This window comes from Mustela nivalis, assembly GCF_964662115.1.
Source record: "Mustela nivalis genome assembly, chromosome: 3".
Lineage (NCBI taxonomy): Eukaryota > Metazoa > Chordata > Mammalia > Carnivora > Mustelidae > Mustela > Mustela nivalis.
In genome coordinates, this window is record NC_139022.1 from 41,742,660 (window position 1) to 41,769,252 (window position 26,593).

The window sequence follows — 26,593 nt, forward strand, 5'->3', positions numbered from 1 at the left end:
CCATTTACATATTTTGTACCAAAAAAAATCTTAGGTGTTCATTAATTCTTAAAAGTGCAATTTTGTTTCCCTTATATAATCTTCTAGAACAGTTGGTTTCCGTATGCAATTTTTATTTTCATTATACAGAAGATTTTTGTTCTTAATTACTTCTTCAAAGCTGTTAGTTACTTTAATTGATAAATTAAACAAACTTCTTTGTTAGGTTTTATTTTTATATTTAGAATGGTTTTCCTTCTTAATTTTCAGCTTCCTCAAGAACTATGATCTTGATGGTACTTTAGGTACTGTTTAACTATGAGACTGTTAGTTACATACTCACTTTTTTCTCTTTGTATTTTCATTTCCTTCATTGTCCTTTGGAGGGGGAATGTTTTTTATAAAAGTTATGAACTACAGAATTTTTACTAGAAATAGCAGTTGAGTGTTTGCAAAAGAACACTTGAAATCAGGAAGAAGAGAGAAAGAGAGGAAAGAATAGGGATTAACAGAAAATCATAGCACACACTGAGTGAAGGAATGACACAAACACACTGTCCAATGATGAATTTGTGGCCTTATGTTAACCTAATAAAAGAAACTATTTCTCTCTGATACTGCTTATGTCCAGTACTGTTTATGTCTGTTCTAATAAAAAGCTTTTAAAACAGGAGTTAAGCTTTTAAAACCTGATTCTCTTTATATGTCACATTTCCTAGGGATCGTCTCATGCCATGTAAAGAATCATTTTGCCTTTGTATTAGAAACTGTGACTAAGAATTTTTTTGGTACCAAATATGTAAATGGCCAAAAAATATTTTTCCAAGGCACCCACACAAATGGGCTTTCTATTATTTATAGTTTGGCTCTTTCAATGAGTGTATGCATGATCTTTGTGTTAATTACAAGTTTTTAAAATAGTTATTGGCTTACCATTTTGGAAAGCAAACATTAGTATTAGGTCTATTTCTTTCATTTTGTTTTTCTTCATTAGTTTGACAATTCCTTAGAAAGTGATTATACAATCTTTTATTTATGGCCAGGTCAGAATTTGCGGTTTATATATTTAATAGAATGTATGACAGTTTAGTTAATGGGAGTGTAGACTGTGGGATTTTAGTCTTCTGTCATGTTTTATGTGTTAATTAGACAAATATGAAATGGTTGCATATATCAAGAAATATCAAAAGTTTGGTCTCTATATTCTTGAAACCGTATGTTTCCACATAATTGTAAAAGAGCACCTTTCAAGATTTTTATCTCTATCTTTAGACTCAATAATACTAAGTATAATTAAAATCTATTATTTTTCTATCACTGAATTAAAATAAAACTTTTTAAGCCATTATTAGGCAAACGTTTCTTTTGCAGACAATTCTATTCTTATTACTATTCCTTATATGCCCTTCTGACATTTGTCCATTTTATTTTAAAATTGGTGCTGTTGGGCTCATTGGAAAATCTGACTATCTTAGGCACTCAGTGGTTCTAACTTGAGTTGTCGCTCATTACGATTTCAGTATAAAATATAAGCCGGTGTAATGATTAATGACGGATTCTTCATATACAAACATATCAGGAAAAATAAAAAAATATATAAAACCCTAGATAAGATTTTAACTCTTCCTTGAACTAACCATTAGCTGTTTTTCATCATACCTGTTCCAATTTTAATTTATCCTATTGTTAAATTCCTCTTGGGAATTCAAAGCACCATTAAAATTTCATGACCAAGTCAATTAAAAAAAAAATACACATACCATTTTGTATCCTGTTTATCAAATTGCTTTGGAATCCTATTTACCTAGGAATTTACCTGGAATAACTGCAGCAAGTTTGTTTTATTTTGTTGGTTTGTTTATTTTTACACACTGTTTCTAATTCCTTTCTCTTTAAAACTTCTGACGCCAAATATGTGGAGGTTTTTCCCCATACCAATGAGTGCTCTTAATTGTCTGGACATGAACAGGGTGTCCTACAGTTCAATTCTGATATTAACTATCTAGAGTTAATGCCGATCCCACAGAATAAGAGCTCAGTCCCACAAGACCACTCTCACATCAGATACAAATTGCAAGTCCCAAATTTCTACCTGTGCTCCTGGCCACGTGGCTAGAGATTGGGAGTTCTTTTTCTTTTTTTAATTTTAAATTGTATTATTTATTCATTTATTTTTTATAGCCATATAATATATTTTTATCCCCAGGGGTACAGGTCTGTGAATCGCCAGGTTTACACACTTCACAGCACTCACCATAGCACATACCCTCCCCAATGTCCATAACCCCATCCCCCTCCTCCCAACCCCCTCCCCCCAGCAATCTTCAGTTTGTTTGTGAGATTAAGAGTCACTTATGGTTTGTCTCCCTCCCAATCCCATATTGTTTCATTTATTCTTCTCCTACCCTTTTAACCCCCAATGTTGCATCTCTACTTCCTCATATCAGGGAGATCATATGTTAGTTGTCTTTCTACAATTGACTTATTTCGCTAAACATGATACCCTCTATTTCCATCAACATCATCACAAATGGCAAGATTTCATTTCTTTTGATAGCTTCATAGTATTGCATTGTGTATATATACCACATCTTCTTTATCCATTCATCTGTTGATGGACATCTAGGTTCTTTCCATAGTTTGGCTATTGTAGACATTGCTGCTATAAACATTCGGGTGCACGTGCCCCTTCGGACCACTATGTTTGTATCTTTAGGGTAAATACCAAGTAGTACCATTGCTGGGTCATAGGGCAGTTCTATTTTCAACATTTTGAGGAACCTCGAGGCTGCTTTCCAGAGTGGTTGCACCAGCTTGCATTCCCACTAACAGTGTAGGAGGGTTCCCTTTCTCCACATTCTCGCCAGCATCTGTCATTTCCTGGCTTGTTGATTTTAGCCATTCTGACTGGTGTGAGGTGATATCTCATTGTGGTTCTGATTTGTATTTCCCTGATGCCGAGTGATATGGAGCACGTTTTCATGTGTCTGCTGGCCATCTGGATGTCTTCTTTGCAGAAATGTCTGTTCGTGTCCTCTGCCCATTACTTGATTGGATTATTTGTTCTTTGGGTGTTGAGTTTCCTAAGTTCTTTATAGATTTTGGACACTAGCCCCTTATCTGATATGTCGTTTGCAAATATCTTCTCCCATTCTGACAGTTGTCTTTTGGTTTTGTTAACTGTTCCCTTTGCTGTGCAAAAGCTTTTGATCTTGATGAAATCCCAATAGTTCATTTTTGCCCTTGCTTCCCTTGCCTTTGGCGATGTTCCTAGGAGCATGTTGCTGAGGCTAAGGTCGAAGAGGTTGCTGCCTGTGTTCTCCTCAAGGATTTTGATGGATTCCTTTCCCACATTGAGGTCCTTCATCCATTTTGAGTCTATTTTCATGTGTGATGTAAGTAAATGGTCCAATTTCATTTCTCTGCACGTGGCTGTCGAATTTTCCCATCACCATTTATTGAAGAGGCTGTCTTTTTTCCATTGGACATTCTTTCCTGCTTTGTCGAAGATCAGATGAGCATAGAGTTGAGGGTCTATTTCTGGGCTCTCTATTCTGTTCCATTGATCTATGTGTCTGTTTTTGTGCCATTACCATGCTGTCTGGAGGATGACAGCTTTGTAATAGAGCTTGAAGTCTGGAATTGTGATGCCACCAGCTTTGGCTTTCTTTTTCTATATTCCTTTGGCTATTCGAGGGCTTTTCTGGTTCCATATAAATTTTAGGATTATTCGTTCCATTTCTTTGAAAAAGATGGATGGTACTTTGATAGGAATGCATTAAATGTATAGATTGCTTTAGGTAGCATAGACATTTTTACAATATGTATTCTTCCAATCCAGGAGCATGGAACATTTTTCCATTTCTTTGTGTCTTCCTCAATTTCTTTCATGAGTACTTTATAGTTTTCTGAGTATAGATTCTTTGCCTCTTTGGTTAGGTTTATTCCTAGGTATCTTATTGTTTTTGGTGCAATTGTAAATGGGATTGACTCCTTAAGTTCCCTTTCTTCTGTCTTGTTGTTCGTGTAGGGAAATGCAACTGATTTCTGTGCATTGATTTTATATCCTGACACTGTACTGAATTCCTGTACAAGTTCTAGCAGTTTTGGAGTGGAGTTTTTTCGGTTTTCCACATATAGTATCATATCATCTGTGAAGAGTGATAGTTTGACTTCTTCTTTGCTGATTTGGATGCCTTTAATTTCCTTTTGTTGTTTGATTGCTGAGGCTAGAACTTTTAGAACTATGTTGAATAGCAGTGGTGATAATGGACATCCCTGCCGTGTTCCTGACCTTAACAGAAATGCTTTCAGTTTTTCCCCATTGACAATGGTATTTGCGGTGGGTTATTCATAGATGGCCTTGATAATATTGAGGTATGTGCCCTCTATCCCTATACTTTGAATAGTTTTGATCAGGAAGGGATGCTGTACTTTGTCAAATGCTTTTTCAGCATCTATTGAGAGCATCATATGGTTCTTATTCTTTCTTTTATTAAAGTATTGTATCACATGGATTGATATGTGGATGTTGAACCGAACTTGCAGCCCTGGAATAAATCCCACTTGGTCGTGGTGAATAATCCTTTTAATGTACTGTTGAATCCTATTGGCTAGTATTTTGGTGAGAATTTTCGCATCTGTATTCATCAAGGATATTGGTCTGTAGTTTTTTTTATAGATGGGATCTTTGTCTGGTTTTGGGTTCAAGGTGATGCTAGCCTCATAAAATGAGTTTAGAAGTTTTCCTTCCATTTCTAATTTTTGGAATAATTTCAGGATACTAGGAATTAGTTCTTCTTTAAGTGTTTGGTAGAATTTCCCTGGGGAAGCCATCTGGGCCTGGGCTTTTGTTTGTTTAGAGATTTTTGATGACTGTTTCAATCTCCTTACTGGTTATTGGTCTGTTCAGGTTTTCTGTTTCTTCCTGGTTCAGTTGTGGTAGTTTATATGTCTCTAGGTATGTATCCATTTCTTCCAGATTGTCAAGTTTGTTGGCGTAGAGTTGCTCACAATATGTTCTTATAATTGTTTGTATTTCTTTGGTGTTAGTTGTGATCTCTCCTCTTACATGCATGATTTTATTTGTTTGGGTCCTTTCTCTTTTCTTTTTGATGTCTGGCCAGGGGTTTATCAATCTTATTAATTGTTTCAAAGCACCAGCTCCTAGTTTCATTGATTTGTTCTATTGTTTTTTTGGTTTCTATTTCATTGACTTCTGCTCTGATCTTTATGATTTCTCTTCTCCTGCTGGGTTTAGGGTTTCTTTCTTGTTCTTTCTCCAGCTTCTTTAGGTTAAGGGTTAGGTTGTTTTCTTGAGACCTTTCTTGTTTCTTTGAAAGGCTTGTACCACTATATATTTTCCTCTCAGGACTGCCTTTGCTGTGTCCCACAGATTTTGAAATGTTGTGTTTTCATTATCATTTGTTTCCATGAATTTTTTCAATTCTTCTTTAGTTTCCTGGTTGACCCATTCATTCTTTAAAAGGGTGCTGTTTAGTCTCCATGTATTGGGGTTCTTTCCATACTTTCTATTGTAGTTGAGTTCTAGCTTCAGAGCATTGTGTTCTGAAAATATGCAGGGAATGATCCCAATCTTTTGATACCGGTTGAGACCTGATTTAGGACCCAGGATGTGATCTATTTGGTGAATGTTCCATGTGCACTAGAGAAGAATGTGTATTCTGTTGCTTTGGGATGAAATGTTCAGAATATCTGTGATGTCCACCTGGACCAGTGTGTCATTTAAGATCTTTATTTCCTTGTTGATCTTTTGCTTGGATGATCTGTCCATTTCAGTGAGGGGAGTGTTAAAGTTCCCTACTGTTATTGTATTATTGTTGATGTGTTTCTTTGATTTTGTTATTAATTGGTTTATATAGTTGGCTGCTCCCACGTTGGAGGCATAGATATTTAAAATTGTTAGATCTTCTTGTTGGACATATCCTTTGAGTATGATATAGTGTCCTTTATCATCTCTTATTATAGTGTTTGGCTTAAAATCTAATTGATCTGATGTAAGGATTGCACTCCTGCTTTCTTCTGATGTCCATTAGCATGGTAAATTCTTTTCCACCCCCTCACTTTAAATCTGGAGGTGTCTTCGGGTCTAAAAAGTGTTTCTTGGAGGCAACATATAGATGGGTTTTGTTTTTTTATCCATTCTGATACCCTGTCTTTTGATTGAGGCATTTAGCCCATTAACATTCAGGGTAACTATTGAGAGATATGAAATTAGTGCCATTGTATTGCCTGTAAAATGACTGTTACTGTATATGGTCTCTGTTCCTTTCTGATCTACTACTTTTAGGCTCTCTCTTTGCTTAGAGGCCCCCTTTCAGTATTTCCTGTAGAGCTGGTTTGGCGTTTGCAAATTCTTTCAGTTATTGTTTGTCCTGGAAGCTTTTAATCTCTCCTTCTATTTTCAGTGATAGCCTAGCTGGATATAGTATTCTTGCCTGCATGTTTTTCTCATTTAGTGCTCTGAATATATCATGCCAGCTCTTTCTGGCCTGCCAGGTCTCTGTGGATAAGTTTGTTGCCAATCTAATATTTTTACCATTGTATGTTACAGACTTCTTTTCCTGGGCTGCTTTCAGGATTTTCTCTTTGTCACTAAGACTTGTAAATTTTACTATTAGGTGAAGGGGTGTGGACCTATTCGTATTGATTTTGAGGGGCGTTCTCTGTGCCTCCTGGATTTTGATGCTTGTTCCCTTTGCAATAATTGGGAAATTCTCTCCAATAATTCTCTCCAATATACCTTCTGCTCCCCTCTCTCCTTCTTCTTCTTCTGGAATCCCAATTATTCTAATGTTGTTTTGTCTTATGGTGTCACTTATCTCAAATTCTCCCTTCGTAGTCCAGTAGCTGTTTGTCCCTCTTTTGCTCAGCTTCTTAATTCTCTGTCATTTGGTCTTCTATATCACTAATTCTTTCTTCTGCCTCATTTATGCTATCAGTGAGAGCCTGCATTTTTTATTGCACTCATTAGTAGCCTTTTTGATTTCAGCTTGGTTAGATTTTAGTTCTTTTATTTCTCCAGAAAGGGCTTTTATATCTCCCAAGAGGGTTTCTCTACTATCTCCCATACCTTTTTCGAGCCCGGCTAGAACCTTGAGAATCATCATTCTGAACTCTAGATCTGACATATTATCAATATCTGTATTGATTAGGTCCCTATCCTTCAGTACTGCCTCTTGTTCTTTTTTTTGTGGTTCATTTTTCTGCCTTGTCATTTTGTCCAGATAAGAGTATATGAAGATGCAAGTAAAATACTAAAAGGGTGAGAAAGTCCCCAGAAAAATATGCTTTAACCAAATCATAAGAGATCCCAAATCCTTGGTGGGAGAAAAGGGATAAAAAGAGGTTCAGAAAAAAAAAAAAAAAAGAAACAATTAAAAAAAGAAAATGAATAAAGAAAAATAAAAAAAGAAAAAATATATATATATATATATGATAAACCATTTGAAAAACGTTAAAAAAGAAAAGGTTAAAAGTTAAAAAAAATTTAGAAGAAGAAAAAAAAATTTAAATTAACTGCAAGACTAAAGAATCTTGAGTTCCGTGCTTTGCTTTCTCCTCCTCTGGAATTCCGCTGTTCTCCTTGTATTGAAACTGCACTCCTTGGTAGGTGAACTTGGTCCTGGATGGATTTCTTGTTGATCTTTTAGACGAGGGGCCTGTTGTAGTGATTCTCAAGTGTCTTTTCCCCAGGCAGAATTGCACAGCCCTTACCAGCAGCCGGGCTGAGTAATCTGCTTGGGTTTGCTTTCAGGAGCTTTTGTTCCCTGAATGCTTTCCGAAGAGTTCCAGAGGATGGGAATGGAAATGGCGGCCTCCCAGTCTCCAGCCCAGAGGAACTGAGTGCTCTTCAATGCACCCTCAGAGAATAGCGCCCAATTACTCCCATCTCCCTGGCTTCTGGCCGCACTCAGAGCTCACCAAGCCTGCGACTGTTTCAAGGTAACCCTGAGCTGAGAGCTCACTCCTCGGCTCTGTCTCTGTAACCAGCTTCTCGGTTCTAATACCTGCAAGCTCTGCAACACTCAGACACCCCCGGTCCTTCTGTGGCCTTGCGGGACCTGAGGCCTTGCTGACCCTGCATGGTCTTCACCCCGGTTTAGCCTGTGGAGTGATGTCCCTCAGCGGAACAGACTTCCTGATTTTGTGCTACGTTGCTCCGCTGCTTGCCGGGAGCTGGCCCTTCCCTCCGCGGTCTATCTTCACCTCGCTTTGGATTGACTTCTCCACCAGTCCTACCTTTCAGAAAGTGGTTGATTTTCTGTTTCTAGAATTGCTGTTCTTCTTCTCTTTGATCTCCCTTTGGATTTGTGGGTGTTTGCAATCTTTAGATAAGCTATCTAGCTGATTTCCTGCTACTTCTCTGCCATCTTGACTCCTCCCCCAAGATTGGGAGTTCTTGTCACCCTGCCTCAAGTTTGATATGTGCTAGAACAGTTAACAGATCTCAGGAAAGCCCTTTATTTATTATTACTGATATTCTAAAGAATTATCAAGCTATTACTGATTTATTATAAAGGATACAACTCAGAAAGTCAGATGGAAGAGATGTATAGGGCAAGGTGTATGGGAGGGGAGGGTTGCACCCTGCCAGCCCTTCCATATGTTGACTAACCTGGAAACTCTGCAAACCTGGTCATGTAGTGTATGTTCTGGAGTTTGCACTACATAGACATGATGAATTAAACCAGGGACCATAGGTGCCGACTAAATCTTCCCTCTCTCTCTCCCTTCTCCACAGACTGAGAGATAGGACTGAAAGCCTCAGACCAGGCTTTGGTCTTTCTGGTGACCAGGCCCTATCCCAAAGCCATCTAGGGTCCCACCGAGGGTTGTCTTACTAGATTAGGTGCTCCTGTGACTTAGGAAATTATGTAGGATTTGAGAGCTCTGTGTCAGGAACTAGGGAGAAAGACCAGGTATCTATTTCTCATTGTACCACATCTTCTATGATCAAAAAGAAGCCCTGAGAAAGACTGCTGCTTCTCTCACGCCTGCTGAAACATCCAGAATGCACAGAACTCTCCTTTTTATTCAATCACAGAAGTGATAACCAAATAACCCTTTTTTTTTTCTAGCTAAGTCATCTTCTTGCTTTTCAATCTCACATTTACAACAGATAATAAAGAAGCCTGTCCCCCCAACAACCTTTTTTTTTTTTTGTATCTCTCCTAGCCTTTAACACATTGCCCTGTCTATAGCATACTCCCAAAATATTTTGAACGGACTCTAAAATTAGCACCAGAGTAGCTTCTTGAAGTTTTCATTCTTTTACATATTAATAAACATTAAAAACAACCATCACAACAATGAAGACTTGCAAAAATTGAATTCCACTTGTGTGGAATTGTGCTTAAAAACTATGCTATGCATTCTCTCTAATTCTTAAAATATGTCAAGGTATGTCTTTGTTTCCCCACTTAATACATGAAGCTCAGACAGCTTAATTGACTTTCCCAGAGTGACACAGCTGAGATTCAAATATAGCACTGTTTGTAACTCCTCATGCCAGAAACTTTTTAAGAGTTGTCTATATATATGAACTGGATTTTTACAAAATGAAATAGAGTTGGCAAAAGTTACAGTGTTATTTTTACTGCCCTATTTTCTAGTGCCTCCAAAACTTTGGTACGTCCCTATCCCAAACCCCATGGGTGGAGATATATTTTATATTTCTACATGAGGTTTATTTCATCTATTATAATATCCATGATGATGAAGAAAATGAAATTAGCTCTGTATCAATGTTTTTACATTGGAAAGCTTACATCTATTTAGTATTTTGCCTTAAAATTCAAGAAGAAGGGGGTATTTTCCTTACTGTACAGCTTTGTGTGTGAATACAAAATAGTAAAAAAAAAAAAAAAAAAAAAGAAGTGACTATTCACTTCTATCAATAGGGTACAGTTTTATCCCTAGAGGTTTACTGCTTATATAGAGCAATCAGTACCTTCTCAGTATTAGTGTGTGGCGGGGGTGTATAAAAAGAGCAACACTTTAAGCTTTGAATTTTATAATAAAAACCATCAAGTAGCAATTTTTTTTCCCCATTTTCTATCCTCTATCCAGGTGAAAGTATTTATCCTTTGTATCACTAGTTCAGTACTGTCAGAATTTTACCATCACACAATCTGTTGATTGAAGACGGATAGCTTTTTGGATAAGAGGTAGAGGGCAACTTAACTAATAAATGTGGCAGAATGATATTGACAAAGTTTTAGACTCTGCATTCTAGCTAGCATATATTCTGCATATAAATGGGAAAAAATCACATAGTCTGACAAATGCTAATGTTTCATAGAAAATTCTTTCCTGAGCTCTCTATTTTGCACAGATCTGATGGGAATTAAAAAGCTTTCTCACCTCAACTGAAAAATCGATATTTAGAACTCAACTGATGTCAAATTTGGATCCCAGTTTAACCCCTGATTAATTGAAACATGTCCTATATTTCTTGTTTTTTATTGTCCTTTGAAATATGCCACATGAAAATCTTCATAAATCCATTATTTCATCATATAGTTAAATGATAAATTGGGATGGCATCAGTTTAACAAAAAATGCAGGATTTTTGTCAAGTTAAGATTAAAAATGTTTCATTATTCAATTTACTCAGCCATACTTTCTACAGGAATTCAATACAGCTTTCCCAACCCTCTGTGGAATACTCCATCATCTAAGGTATGACCTCAGAACATCTCTTGGGTGAGCATGCATGTTAAAGGAAAAGAAAGGGATTACAGAATATTAATGTTTCCCAAAATTTACTTCTCTGTTGTAAAAGAAGATTATTCCTACCTGTTTCTTTTTTATTTTTTTAAGGTTTATTTATTTGAGAGAGAGAGCTTTGGGGCTCTCTCTCTCAAATAAAATAAGGGAGTAAGGGAGAGAAAGGGGGGGCAGGGGCAGGGAGAGGGAGAGAGAATCTGTAGCAGATTCTGCACTGATCATGGAGCCCAACACAGGTCTCGATCTCAGGACCCTGAGATCATGATCTGAGTAGAAACCAAGAGTTGGACACTAAACTGACTGTGATAGCGCCAATCAGGTGTCCTGGTTCCTATCCATTTCTATGCAAATTGCTGTGTGTCCTGCTGAAATTGAGATTCCTTCCCCACAGACATTGGCCTTTTGGCCAAGGGAGTGTGATCAGAAGTTAAATATATCACATCCAAGCACAAATCTTCAATGGCTGTTGTGTCTGTTTCTGCCAATTCTCTGGTTATTATCCCCCCTTTCTCTGCGAACTATATGTCCCAGGTAGACGTCTCACCTTCACCCTGGGCCCTTGAATAAAAGGACCTGAGAAGGGGCACCTGGGGGGCTCAGTGGGTTTAGTTTCTGCCTTCAGCTCAGGTCATGATCTCAGGGTCCTGAGATCAAGCCCCGCATTGGGCTCTCTGCTCAGCGGGGAGCCTGCTTCCTCCTCTCTCTCTCTGCCTGCCTCTCTGCCTACTTGTGATCTCTGTCTGTCAAATAAATAAATAAAATCTTAAAAAAAAAAAAAAAGGACCTGAGAAGCAGAGACCCATAGCTGCTAACGTTAAACAGCAGTGAGGAATAAATGTCTGTTTCCGTAAAATCATCCTTGAGTACATTTCCCCATAAGCAGGTGTTGGGTTGGGATGGGTTTCCATTAGCATAGCATTCTGAACCTATTGAGATTTGGAGGTTGCTGATTACCATAGCACAGCTGACTAATGAACAGTAGTTGTTTGTACTTTTCACTCCAGGAAATTATGAATAGCGTGGGTTTATTTCAACAATAAAGACAAGAAAATGGTTAATTCCTTTTAGGGTTTAGAGCAGAGCATTGGGATTAATCTCATCTTAGATCTGCTCTGGTTTAAACATGGATTCATGGGTGATAGCTACTACTTGCAATTTATGAATATATGGAAATAATGGTCTATTATTTGGAACTTTATTACGTTGTGATATAAACAATGAATAGCTATTTTTCAACAATAATTGTTTTTATTCCCAAAGGCAAACATTTCCAAGTCTAATTCTGTTCCCATCAAATCTAAGAAACCGTCAAAGACTTTTGTTGAACTGAAATGGAATTTTATTGTATTGAATACTTTAAAAACAAATAGAACTTTGACTATAGTTGTAAATCTTATACTATGCTTCATTTTAATATGGTTTATTTTGTGTAAACTTGATTTGAATGTAACGATTATCTGGTCTATTACACCAAATTTAAGTAAACAAATTAAATAGTTAACAGGCTTAGAACAGCTCTGCAACTATGAATATTGTGTATCATTGGGGTTCCCACTCCTTGATCTTTATAATAGCTATAAAAATAACATTTAAACACAAACTCTACCCATAATGGAATCTGAAAAGTAAAGATTTACCTCTACTTCACCCTATACTCTTGCTTTTTAGAGGTAATAGCTGTCTCTTTTCTTAAAAAAAAAAAATTCTATTTTTAGCTCAGCTTGTTACTCCCTCTGCCTGTGATCCTAAATGTCATTCTTGAACCTTGACTTCTTGATTTGTCAACTTTTGAGTTTATCAATTGATTTGTGATATGGTAAACTAGCCATTTAGAGCACTCACACCAATGTTCATCAAGCTTTGACATGCATACAGATCACCTAGTGATCTAATTAAAATACACATTATAATTTAGGACATGCAACATTTTAATCATACTTATTATTTGGTCTGTTTGAATTGGATTCCTCTGTCAACATGGGAAAAAATGATCATGTTTTAAAACATTTTTCTTCAGGTGCCTGGGTAGCTTAGTGGGTTGAGGCCTCTGCCTTTAGCTCAGGTTATGATCTCAGGGTTCTGGGATGGAGCCCCACATCGGGCTCTCTGCTCATCAGGGAGCCTGCTTCCCCCTCTCTCTGCCTGCCTCTCCACCTGCTTGTGATCTCTATCTGCCAGATAAATAAATAAAATCTTTTAAAAAGAAGGACATTTTTCTTGGATATTCCTTCAGGTCCTCTTTACAGTTTTTTAGCTGTAAATGTCTGCCTATTGCTTTCAAAATCAAATCTGATATTTTTGAATGTAGAGTTCTAGATTCAAAATCTCTTTTTTTTCTGAATTTTAAAGACATTGCTACATTTTCTAGTTTCCAGTAATGCTGATGGAAAATGCAAATCTTATTTTTATCCTTGGAAAGGTAAACTCATTTTTCTTTTTAGATGATTGTATACATTTTAATTCATACTTGGCATTCTGAGTTTTATTAGGATGAACCTAGGATTGGGTTGTTTCAAATTCATTATGCTGTGCATGTAAAGTTCCCTTAAAATCTGACGGCTTGTGCCTGGATTTCGGTTACTAAAAATCGCTTCTTATACTTTCTTTTTCCTTCCTCTCTACCATTCTCTACTATTGAACATTTGAGTAATCTCTGAGCCCAATTCTACTGACTTTTGTATCTCTTGACAGTGAGTTGTTTGCTGTGTGTACATCTCCTAATTTTTTATTAAGCTATGGATATAATGTATAGTAAGAATGGACAGAGAGAAATGAGATTTAGGCCTGGAAATGTGTAGGTGTCTTCTGCTGTGTCCTTAGTATAAGGGTCTATAGAGTCAGGAGGTGAGCTGAATTTGGAATTTTTGTCGCTATATTTACTCTTGATGCAAGACTAGAGTCAAATTGCTCTACTGTTTCCTTGTGTTTATGTTGAATCTGGTGTGCTGGAGAGATTTTCTTTCTTTCATTTTAAAATTTTATTTATTTATTTATTTATTCATTTGAGACAGAGAGACACAGAGAGAACATGAGCAGGGGAGAGAAGCAGAGGGAGAGGGAGAAGTAGACTCTCTGCTGAGCCAGGAACCTGACACAGGGCTCAAACCCAGGACCCAGAGATCATGACCTGAGCCCAAAGCAGATGCTTAACCATCTGAACCACCCAGGTGCCCCGAGTTTTTCTTGAGATTTTCTTGTACCCTTGGGCTTCATTTTTTCTTGTGCCATGGCGTGAGTATCTCTTCACATTTTTTCCTCTCCTCCAGAAATGTTATTGCATGTCTGGCTATTTTTAGCCTGCTGGTGTTGTGTCTTCTCCTGATCCAGCCTTAGTCCTAAGTGGGCTGCATGTCCCTGGCTCTCAAGGGTGGAGTTTCCTCTGTGATCCTGCTCCTTGTCCCTATGCCAGCCAGCCTCTGCCTTGTATATTTTGCAGGTTTTGTGCTGGAACAGTTTTTCTGCCTTTCCTCATGAGTACATATGGGATTGGTATGGGATGCTACTGTATGGAATTCTGGATGCAGGAATGTGTGTTGCCCCCTGTCAGGAGTAGGATTTTCTCTTTTACTTTTTTAGCCATAATGAAAAGTCCCCAGGGTAGTAGAATTTCCTTTGATGTTTAAGGTGTTTTAGAATTTTATTTCATCAAGACTTTTAGGCTTGGAGCTTTAGGCTTTTCTCACCATGATCATCTCTTTATTCCTCTAGACCTGCCCACCAAGGAAGGATCTCCTCAGCCTCCCACTTTGCCCCTGGTCTTGTGCACGAGCACCAATGGAGGTCATTGGAAGAGAGTAGGAACAAAATTGCCTGTGCTTACAGCTTCCCAGGGTTCTGTTCTCTCCTGCTAACCCACATTCCGGCTTTAGCTATCATGATGGGTAATTGTTTTTCAAAATTTACTTGATAGAGAGATCACAAGTAGACAGAGAGGCAGGCAGAGAAAGAGGGAGAGGCAGACTCCCAGTTGAGCAGAGAGCCCAATATGAGGCTCCATCCCAGGACCCTGAGATCATGACCTGAGCCAAAGACAGAGGCTTAACCCACTGAGCCATCCAGGTGCCCCATCAGGATGGGTAATTTTATATGTCAACTTGTCTGGGCCACAGTGCCCACATATGTGGTCAAGTGTTCCTCTGGATGTTTCTGTGAGAGTGTTTTTGGGCAAGCTTCACATTTAAATGGGGGAACTATGTGTAAGGCCAGTTGCCTTCTACTGTATGGCTTGGCCTCATCCAATCAGTGGAAGGCCCGAATAAAACAAAAGTCTGACCTCTTCTGAGCTGGGAGAGTTCTGCCATCAGAGGCCTTTGTAGTGACCTAAAATATCAGTTCTTCCCTGTGTTTCCATCTGGCTGGTTTATCCTACAGATTCCAGACTTGCCAGTCTCTGTAAATGTGTGAGCCAACTCCTTAAATTTTCTCTCTGTCTTTTCTCCTTCTCACTTGCCGATTGCTTCTGATTCTCTGGAGGATGCTGACTGATAGAACAATTAAAATAAATTTACATGGATTCTTATAATCTTACAACCTACTTGTATGATACTTGAATTTCTTCCTCCCTTGTTGTGCCACAGGTGAGTCAAAGATTATATCCCATCACTCTGAGGAAGGATCTGTCTTCCCTTGAATTTTAGGCTCTAGGATTACCTTGCAAATTCATCTTTCTGACAGGTTTGAGAAAAATTAGGATTTTTAAAAAAGTTTTTCACCACTTTTTTCTTATTTATTTATTTATTTATTTATTTATTTTATTTATTGTTTTGGGGAACACAATATTCTTTCCAGCTGTCTAAATCCAAGACATAAGACTTTTCAGTGATAATCTTCTGTAATCTCTCTTTGCCTAAAAGTAGTTTTTTTTTAAGATTTCTTTTTTTTTTAATTTCTTTTCAGCATAACAGTATTCACTGTTTTTGCACCACACCCAGTGCTCTATGCAATATGTGCCCTCCCTAATACCCACCACCTCGTTCCCCCAACCTCCTACCCCCTGACCCTTCAAAACCCTCAGATTGTTTTTCAGAGTCCATAGTCTATCATGGTTCACCTCCCCTTCCAATTTCCCTGAACTCCCTTCTCCTATCCATCCTCCTTTGTCCTTCATGTTATTTGTTATGCTCCACAAATAAGTGAAACCATATGATAATTGACTCTCTCTGCTTGACTGATTTCACTCAGCATAATCTCTTCCAGTCCCATCCATGTTTCTACAATAGGTGGGTATTTATCCTTTCTGATGGAGGCATAATACTCCATAGTGTATGTGGACCACATCTTCCTTATCCATTCGTCCACTGAAGGGCATCTTGGTTCTTTCCAGTTTGGTGACTGTAGCCATTGCTGCTATAAACATTGGGGTACAGATGGCTCTTCTTTTCACTACATCTGTATCATTGGGGTAAATACCCAATAGTGTAATTGCAAGATCATAGGGAAGCTCTATTTTTAATTTCTTGAGGAATCTTCACACTGTTCTCCAAAGTGGCTGTACCAACTTGCATTCCCACCAACAGTGTAAGAGGGTTCATCTTTCTCCACATCCTCTCCAACACATGTTGTTTCCTGTCTTGCTAATTTTGGCCATTCTAACTGGTGTAAGGTGGTATCTCAATGTGGTTTTAATTTGAATCTCCCTGATGACTAGTGATGATAAGCATTTTTTCATGTGTCTGATAGCTATTTGTATGTCTTCATTGGAGAAGTGACTGTTCATATCTTCAGCCCATTTTTTGATATGATTGTCTGTTTTGTGTGTGTTGGGTTTGAGGAGTTCTTTATAGATCCTGGATACCAGTGTATCAGTACATTGTCTGTACTGTCATTTGCAAATATTTTCTCCCATTCCATGCGTTGCCTCTTTGTTTTGTTGACTGTTTTCCTTTGCTGTGCAGAAGCTTTTGATCTTGATGAAGTCCCAAAAGTTCATCTTCACTTTTGTTTCCTTTGCCTTTCAAAACATATCTTGAAAGAAGTTGCTGTGGCTGATATCGAAGAGGTTACTGCCTATGTTCTTTTCTAGGATTCTGATGGATTCCTATCTCACATTGAGTTCTTTTATCCATTTTGAGTTTATCTTTGTGTACGGTGTAAGAGAATGCTCGAGTTTCTTTCTTCTACATATAGCTGTCCAGTTTTCCCAGCACCATTTATTGAAGAGACGGTCTTTTTTCCACTGTATATTTTTTTTCCTGTTTTGTCAAAGATCATTTGACCATAGAGTTGAGGGTCCATATCTGGGCTCTTTACTCTGTTCCACTGGTCTATGTGTCTGTTTTTATGCCAATACCATGCTGTCTTGGTGATCCCAGCTTTGTAGTAAAGCTTGAAATCAGGTAACGTGATGCCCCCAGTTTTATTTTTGTTTTTCAACATTTCCTTAGCGATTCTGGGTCTCTTCTGATTCCATACACATTCTAGGATTGTTTGTTCCAGCTCTTTGAAAAATGCCAGTGGAATTTTGATCGGAATGGCATTAAAAGTATAGATTTCTCTAGGCAGTATAGACATTTTAACAATGTTTATTCTTCCGATCCAAGAGCATGGAATGGTCTTCTGTCTTGTTGTGTCTTCTTCAACTTCTTTCATGAGTGTTCTGTAGTTCCTTGAGTACAGATCCTTTACCTCTTTGGTTAGGTTTATTCCCAGGTATCTTATGGTTCTTGGTGCTATAGTAAATGGAATCGATTCTCTAATTTCCCTTTCTGTATTTTCATTGTTAGTGTATAAGAAAGCCACTGATTTCTGTACATTGACTTTGTATCCTGCCACGTTGCTGAATTGCTATATGAGTTCTAATAGTTGGGGGGTGGAGTCTTTTGGGTTTTCCATATAAAGAATCATGTCATCTGCAAAGAGAGAGAGTTTGACTTCTTAATTGCCAATTGGATACCTTTATTTCTCTTTGTTGTCTGATTGCTGTTGCTCGGACTTCTAATACTATGTTGAACAAGAATGGTGAGAGTGGGCATCCTTGTCGTGTTCCTGATCTCAACGGGAAGGCTGCAGTCATCCCATTGAGGATGATATTTGCTGTGGGTCTTTCATAGATAGGTTTTATGAAGTTCAGATATGTTCCCTCTATCCCTATACATTGAAGTGTTTTAATCAGGAATGGATGCTGGATTTTGTCAAATGCTTTTTCTGCATCAATGGAGAGTACTATGTGGTTCTTCTCTCTTCTCTTATTAATTTGCTCTATCACATTGATTGATTTGTGAATGTTGAACCATCCTGGTAGCTCAGGGATGAATCCCACCTGTTCATGATGGATAATCTTTTTAATGTACTGTTGGATCCTGTTTGCTAGGATCTTGTTGAGAATCTTGGCATCCATATTCATCAGTGATTTTGGTCTGAAATTCTCCTTTTTGGTAGGGTCTTTGCCTGGTTTAGGGATCAGGGTAATGCTGGCTTCATAGAAAGAGTCTGGAAGTTTTCCTCCTGCTTCAATTTTTTGAAGCAGCTTCAGGAGAATAGAGATAACACTTTGCTTTATGCACTTAATAGTCTTTGCTGTTGATTCCAATTATTTCCAGTCAGATCTTATAAATAAAGAGCGGGAAAATTATTTAATAACCAATGCAAACTATCTTTTTCTTTGCAAGTTTTATCATATGGGGACAAGTTTCATAAAACAGGATGAAGCACTAGAATGCTGATGGCTTGCTTTTCTAAAGATTATTGTAGGAATGATGCATATTTGAATTTAAATTACTAGGGCTCTGAAGTATTATCATGGCCGTGCCTTGGAAGGCCTATAGGTAACCCTAACCATTACATCTTGGGTAAGGACAGGAAAAATAGTGCTTCCCCTGAAGAATTTGAGGAAAAGTGATTGTGTCAGTCACATGACTGAAATCACATGGAATGGCCAAGATTTCAAAGAACTTTCAAGTCAGAATAAACCTCAGAGATTATTTTCTCAACACTTTAGTTAGAGAACAAGCTGATTCCCAGAGAATATTAGATTTTACTAAAGGTTACACACAGTATATTGCCAGATTCACCATTAGTATTCTGGTCTCTTTTATCCCTGGGCTCTGCTCTCAGTGTCATCCACCATTAGACATGGTCACATACGATCACAAGTTGAAACCATGCAGTTGTATGAAAACAAAAGTCCCAGGGTCAGGATTCAGACACTTCCAGTGAGTGTTTGCAATGTTTCATGCATAGCTAGTTTCAAGAGATTAGAAAGTTGGTATTTCCACTTATAACTTCCTAACTTAGTTTTAATTTCTTTAACTCAGTAGGCTAGATAGGTTAAAATGTCTAGGACCAAAATCTCAGGTGAGTTGGATTTCCTGGAAACCATCTTGATTTACAGTTGAGTGGGTGAGTAGATGTTTGGCAAGCGGCCTGTTAAATGTTAAAACACTCAATTGAAGTAGAGGTGTTATATTTTCATATCTTGGTTCCTCTTTTTGGTGTCACCTCTATGGACACGCTTTTCTCTCCACACCTTTTTCATGGCTAGAATTAGAGTGAGGCACCTCAGACACACAAATCAAGAAGAGTTGGACTTGCCAGAATTCCCAGAGGAACCACCTCTTTGGATTTTGTAGCTTGGGAGTCTCTCACCCACCACGTTCTTGGCCCTTCCTTTGGCCGTTGATCTCTTGTCTGACAGTGTATGGAGAGAATGGCAGGAAGTTTCTGTCTGCAAGGCACTTTTAGCTCCAAAGAAGAGACATGTGACAATAATATCATATAGTATTGATAATATTTCAGTCAGAATGTCTTGCAACTAAAATATTCAAGTTGTGAGAATTAAGTAGATGAAATATAATGTATAGTTCAGATAACATTTTCCTGGTTATGTAACATAGATTAGCAAATAACCAATGGTTTCCTCAGAAGGATCTCACCATGGGAGGAGTCTCCTGATCTTTTTTTTTTTTTTTTTAAGAGTTTGTTTATTTATTTGACAGGCAGAGATCACAAGTAGGCTGAGAGAGGCAGGCGGGGGTTGGGGGGGGGAGCAGAGAGCCCGATGGGGGGCTTGATCCCAGGACCCTGAGATCATGACCTGAGCTGAAGGCAGAGGCTTAACCCACTGAGCCACCCAGGCGCCACTGCTTTCAATATTTTGAAATATGTAGGATTTAACACCAAAAAGATATCAGTTATCCATAAATTTATTTATAAATGTAATATCAACATGATAAATACCAACAGAATTCTCTCATTTCTCACCCGCCCCTTTGGCATGATTGAAGCTGAAGGGGCACTGGGTAGGGGAGAAAACAGTGTCCACTTGATAGGCCATGGGAGAGTAGTGTCATCAAGGTGATGGACAGGGAATGCCCTGAGAGGAAGTTGGAGCAGCATAGGGAGTTGGTATCGGTGGGGCAGTCCTGAAGACACAGTGAAAGGGATTTTAGGAAATAAGGAATTTATATCAGAAAAAAGTCAAATAGGGACCAGTATGAGGATGCTGAATGGTGTACGGAAGAGAGATTTCTGATGATAGAAACTCTTACGGATATAATCTTCTCCTGGAGATGTGGAATAGCCTTCTCAAGTTGAGGGTTATTCTAGATACAGTATGATTGTCAAGAAGAAGGTGGAGTAGGAGGAAATGCCCATCACTTACCTAAGCACATATGGCAGCCTTACCTGCATCAATGTGGAGTACTATGTGCTCAAGGGCAATCACTTTCAGAAATGCTCTGAGTGGACTCTGGTCACAGAGCTGTTGAGCTCTCAGTAATCGAACTGATGAGAACAGGGAAGGTATGATGGGGAAGCATTGTCATGAGGTAAAATAATACCTCATGAAGTAAAAGGAAAGTTCTGGTTTTGTTTTTGCAGTGTTCAAGTTTGCTGATCTCTGTACTCCTGGAAAACAGCAATGATTAAGAAATCCCCCTACCTTTTTGCATTCTGGGAAACAGCTTGATGCAAAGAACCACCCTTCTCTGCATGATGTAAGTTTTGCAGTGTTCCCCTCGATTACCCTTGACAAGTCTAGACACAGCAATTCTAAATCCCCATTCTTTGTCTCAGGAAAGATTAACTGCCCTATTTCTTCTCACTGATGGACCTGAACAAAATGCCCAGGCATGTGACTTCACTAAAGTTTAGCTGGACTCTTCTCCTCCCCTCTGATCTCTGGCTTGCTCCTGAGGTTCTCCAAGGCAGTGGAACATAAAACAGCTCTTCTTTTATGGCCCCTCCCAAGAATGAGGACCAAAGAGAAAGCTTACGGACGTACATAAAAGCATTCCTTGCTCAACTGTCTGATCATGCCACCTGTTCATTCCCCCACACCTGGTTGTTTGTGGTCTTGTTTATTCCTCCCCAAAAATGTCCTTTCTGTCTGACCTTTAAGACACTTAGGGATCAGATGGCCAGTGCATTCTCTAATTGCAGTAGTCTCCCCACCCCCATAACATTTTCCTTCCTGATGCCTGGACTTCAATGTGTTTTTCTGACACTTTGTAACTCTTGTTTTCTTTTGCTGTCTGACATCTGCAGTGTTGCTTGTTCTCCCAAAGTGATATCTGAAGAGTGGCTAAAGCCAGAAGAGGGCTGCAGATACACACTGGAGACCTCTCTTCATGGAGGTGGGAGGTGACAACCGGCAGCTTGAAGTAATGAAGTCAAAGAATTTTCAGAAGAGTTCGGAAAAAGAGAATATACTTGGGTTAGAACCTTCAGGCATATTAGATATTCGAGGAAAATCAAGAAATCCTAGTACTGGTGACATTCAGACAACACAAGCGTGGGCACACCAACCCCTTCTTCATAGTGGAAAATACATGTACAACTTGACTCCCCCAAAACTTACCTACGAGTTGCCCACTGTTGACTAGAAGCCCTACCAATAACATGAACAGTTGGTTAACACAGATTTTGTATGTTAGATGTATTCTCTACTCTATTCTTATAGTAAAGTGAGGTAGAGAAAAGTAAATGTTATTAAAGTTATAAGGAGGAGAAAATACATTTACATACTGTACTCTTTTAATAAAAAAAATCTGTGTGAAAGTAGACCTTCAGAGTTCCAACTCATGTTTTTCAAGGGTCAACTACAGAGGGAAAGCAATAAAGTAAGAAATCTTTCCTTTCCTCTTTCTGCTCTTCTTCCTCCTCCTTTCTTTTCTTTATTCTTTTTTAAATGATTAACTCCATGAATAATTAGACAATATAAAGGAATCCTTAAGCAGCAGTTATGATACAGTAGAAGGAGCATAGAAAATGAAGATATTTGGAATCTTCTACTTTCACAATAGTTACCACTTTGACACTAAAAGTCATTTTATGTATTTGACAGTTAAATGAAGGGAGTAGAATTGGTATTGTGAACAGAAGCATCTAAAATGAAGTAAAAATGTCAAGAGGCCATATATTAGAGCCAGGGGGCCCTGAGCAGGTTAGGCTTATGCTCAATCGTACTTGGATAGAACATGAACTTTTTAGACTGCCAACCACAAATAGCATATCCTGTTGGTATTCTCAGAATGAGATTTATTTTGCCATACTCCAGCCTAGCAGTTAGCATAGTAACCTGGCCTATCTACCTATGTCTGTCATAATTTTTCCAAAACAACTTACACAAGCATTTGGTTTTGCCTTTATAAACTCTTTCTCCTCCCTCCTTGCAGCACATTTAATTTTCCTTCTGAATTGCTGACTCGCTGATTCAAATTCCTAAACACCCCAAATAAACTTTAGGTTTGCTTTATTGCCTAGGTCTTTCTTCTTCAAGGTATTATCTGTCTAAAAATCTAAAAATCCAAGTTCTGTTTTATCTTCAGCAGGATTCACTGGCTTTCATAAAATATGAAAAGGCTGCTGTCAGAGCTTCAAAGATGCAATACAGAATGTTATTGAACTCAAGTCCTTAAAGAAAGCTTTGGAAGAAAATTATTCTAAGGACAAGTAACATAATGATTATGATTATGATACAAGTAAATGATGATGTGAAGTAATTATCTGAAGTGAGCAAACATGAAAAGAAGCCATAATATTGACAAACCAATAAATCATTTAAAAGAAAAAAAAAAAAAACAGCCAAGATGGAACTTGGGCCCAAATGAGTGCCCATTTCAAATTTTCCATCATTGCCTTCTGAAAAAGACTTTGTAGTTCCCCCTGAACTCTAGAAGACACCAGCTGACCCCAACATAAAAACATTAAGTGAACAACAACAACAACCAAAAAACAAACAAAAAAGAGAGAGAGAACGTCTGAAAGCCCTGTTAGCAGTAGGAGTGATGGGCAAGAAAGATATGAAGAAGAAAAATTTTTACAATCTTTCCTGCCTGAGGATAGTGATTTGACAGTGGTGATGGTTTCTTCATTGGGAAAATTATTGTTCATATCGAAAGAGGGAAAGTGGTTTCCATTCTTCAGTTAAGGAACAGAGAAGCCCCAAAAAGCATTACCCTAAAAAGACATCCTTGAAGCCTATGGAGTTAGAGGAAATGGTAAAAACTGTTCAAGGATTGAAGACAGGAAGTCTGAATCCATGCTTTCCTCTTCTTTCTCAGGATCCAAGAGCTCTGGAAAGACATTATGGGGAAAAACTGGCTCTGAATAGCAAAATGGCAGTTTGTCCTCAAAATAAACTTGAGTTCAAGAATCTGTCTCTTTAGGGGCACCTGGGTGGCTCAGTGGGTTAAAGCCTCTGCCTTCAATTCAGGTCATGATCCCAGGGTCCTGGGGTAGGGTCCCATATAGGGCTCTCTGCCCAGCAGGGAGCCTGCTTCCTCCTCTTTCTCTGCCTGCCTCTCTGCTTACTTGTGATCTCTGTCTGTCAAATAAATAAAATCTTTAAAAAAAACAAGAAAAGAATCTGTCTCTTTAAAAATAAACAATTGCAGCTCATGGTTTATGGGAAGCAAGCAGGAGTTGCTGTTCTTTCGAATAACAAATTAGAATTGTTGTTTTTGGGGAAGAATGTACATTTGATGAGTGATTAGTGAATTCTCTATGAACATTTCCCTCTAAAATTTTTTTTTTACTAACCTTTATTTAATTTATTTTTTATTTTTTATTAACATATAATGTATTATTAGCCCCAGGGGTACAGGTCTGTGAATCATCAGGCTTACACATTTCACAGCACTCACCATAGCACATACCCTACCAGTGTCTATAACCCAGCCACCCTCTCCCTATTCCCCTTCCCCCCAGCAACCTTCAGTTTGTTTTGTGAGATTGAGTCTCTTATGGCTTGTCTCCCTCCTGATCCCATCTTGTTTCATTTTTACCTTCCCTACCTCCCAACCCACCCCCCCCCCGCCCCACATTGCCTCTCAAGTTCTTCCCATCAGAAACATCATTGCAAATGGCAAGATTTCATTTCTTTTGATCTAGCTTATTATTTTTTTTTTAACTTTTTATTTTTTATAAACATATATTTTTATCCCCAGGGGTACAGGTCTGTGAATCACCAGGTTTACACACTTCACAGCACTCACCAAAGCACATACCCTCCCCAATGTCCATAATCCCACCCCCTTCTCCCAAACCCCCTCCCCCCAGCAACCCTCAGTTTGTTTTGTGAGATTAAGAGTCACTTATGGTTTGTCTCCCTCCCAATCCCATCTTGTTTCATTTATTCTTCTCCTACCCACTTAAGCCTCCATGTTGCATCACCACTTCCTCATATCAGGGAGATCATATGATAGTTGTCTTTCTCTGCTTGACTTATTTCGCTAAGCATGATACACTCTAGTTCCATCCATGTTGTCGCAAATGGCAAGATTTCATTTCTTTTGATGGCTGCATAGTATTCCATTGTGTATATATACCACATCTTCTGGATCCATTCATCTGTGGATGGACATCTAGGTTCTTTCCATAGTTTGGCTATTGTGGACATTGCTGCTATAAACATTCGGGTGCATGTGCCCCTTTGGATCACTACATTTGTATCTTTAGGGTAAATACCCAATAGTGCAATTGCTGGGTCATAGGGCAGTTCTATTTTCAACATTCTGAGGAACCTCCATGCTGTTTTCCAGAGTGGCTGCACCAGCTTGCATTCCCACCAACAGTGTAGGAGGGTTCCCCTTTCTCCGCATCCTCGCCAGCATCTGTCATTTCCTGACTTGTTGATTTTAGCCATTCTGACTGGTGTGAGGTGATATCTCATTGTGGTTTTGATTTGTATTTCCCTGATGCCGAGTGATATGGAGCACTTTTTCATGTGTCTGTTGGCTTCTTGATCTAGCTTATTATTTAAACATGTATTTGACTCAGCCTCTTTGGAGTAGTCCTGGAAATAAGTTCGTTTTGTCTCTGTTTTCTTTTTTAAGTGTGTTCAAGTTACATTTATGTAAGCCTTTCACAAACCAAGTATATATTTAAACTCATTTTCAGTAATGAAAATGAAATGATTTTGGATTCATAATTGTCTCCTATTTTTCATTTGTTTTTATCATGAAATACATTTCACTGGTTCAACTCTAGTGTGTTTGCCTTGAAAATAAATGTCAAGATAAATACAAAGTAATAATAGAAAATTATTTGGAGGAAATTATAGCAATTGAAAACAGATCAACTTTAGGGCCTCTGGGTAGTTCATTAGGTTAAGCATCTACCTTCAACTTAGGTCATGATCCCAGGGTCCTGGGGTGGAGCCTCTTACTGGGCTCCCTGCTCAGCGGGGAGTCCTCCTCTCTCCTCCCTTTGCCTCTCCCCACTGCTTGTTCTCTCTCTGTCTCTCTCAAGTAAACAAAATATTAAAAAAAAAAAATAGAAAATAGATCACCTTTGTTAAGTTATGCCTGTTAGCCAAACTAAGATAAACTTTTATTATGGAAAAAAAACTTTTATTATGGGTATACAGGTAATAAATTATATTAATAAAAATTATTTTTAAGTGTAGTTTAAAAAATAAAATAAATAAAATAAATCCCTCAAGAAATCTCAAATGTTGGCACCAGGCATTTAGCACCGGTGCCTCTGTGAAAAGATTTATGTTTGCAAACCATCTGTCAGTGAGTAACTACTTTCTCTTGGAGTGATTGGGTTCGTTTATTAAAAACTTGTAGAACGTTACTTTTTCCTTTTATGCAAACTCCCATAAAGAAACTTAACTACAGGTAATTTGACAAATGAAATGTTAAGTATCCTTTTATCACCATAGGAAGAAATGGTTTTATCACCACAGGTAGTGAAAGACAGCCATTGCCAGAAAACATGTAACTTTTGCATCTAATCAGTCAGAGCACCCATTTTAAAGTGCATTTAAATGAAAGTGGAAACATATTCATCAAAGCAGCCCAATGCCAGTTTTCAGGAGAATTTTATTTACGAAAGCAGCGCTTTCATCAGATTATCAAAGGCAAGTGAGAATTGCCCTTTTGGACTTATAAAGGAGAAGAGAGAAGGAAAATTGACTTATATGACTAGCATCATTAAAATTAAGTAGGATGTGAAAATATTTACACAGAGTAAGTGCTGCAAGTAAGTTAGCTATTTCAAATGTCTTCAGTTTGCACTGGCCCAACTCTCAGTGCTAAATCTTGACATTTTGACTTAGATTTGCAATTTTTTATACCCATCTTGTACAAAAACACTCAGCATACAGTTAGCTATTGATGCGTATTTATCGAGTGTTAACAATCATCCAGGAAGTGTATTAAGATTTTTATTACTTAATCTTCAACTCCATAAGATGGCCACCATATTAAGAGGAAGAAATCAGGGCACTGAAGGTACAACTCGCTTACTCAACCTCCAACAAGTACTAAGTGACAGATTTGGGATTCACACTATGAGCTCAACCTCAAGCCTGTGCTCTTAAACGGCCCTGCCTCACAGTCATAAATCTGGAAATTTTAGGAAAGACCATTACAGAAATTAACCTCACTTGTCCCTTTTCCTTTTTTTTTTTTTTTTT

General features: G+C 38.2%; 1 protein-coding gene across 2 annotated transcripts in view; it reads left to right on the forward strand.

Moving 5' to 3' along the window:
* Positions 1–21,724, forward strand: part of LOC309860995 (uncharacterized protein) — a 65,954-nt gene extending 44,230 nt beyond the window's left edge. Inside the window, exons 7-9 of one of the 2 annotated variants that reach the window (XM_082723391.1) lie at positions 20,548–20,663; positions 20,743–20,796; positions 21,214–21,724. Coding sequence is in view for 1 of the 2 variants with exons in the window: in XM_082723392.1 (XP_082579518.1) it covers positions 20,548–20,591 (44 nt within the window). In the remaining variant the exon portion in view is untranslated. The remainder of the gene's footprint in view (positions 1–20,547; positions 20,664–20,742; positions 20,797–21,213) is intronic. The other variant, XM_082723392.1, reaches the window with a different exon arrangement.
* The last annotated feature ends 4,869 nt before the right edge of the window (positions 21,725–26,593 follow it).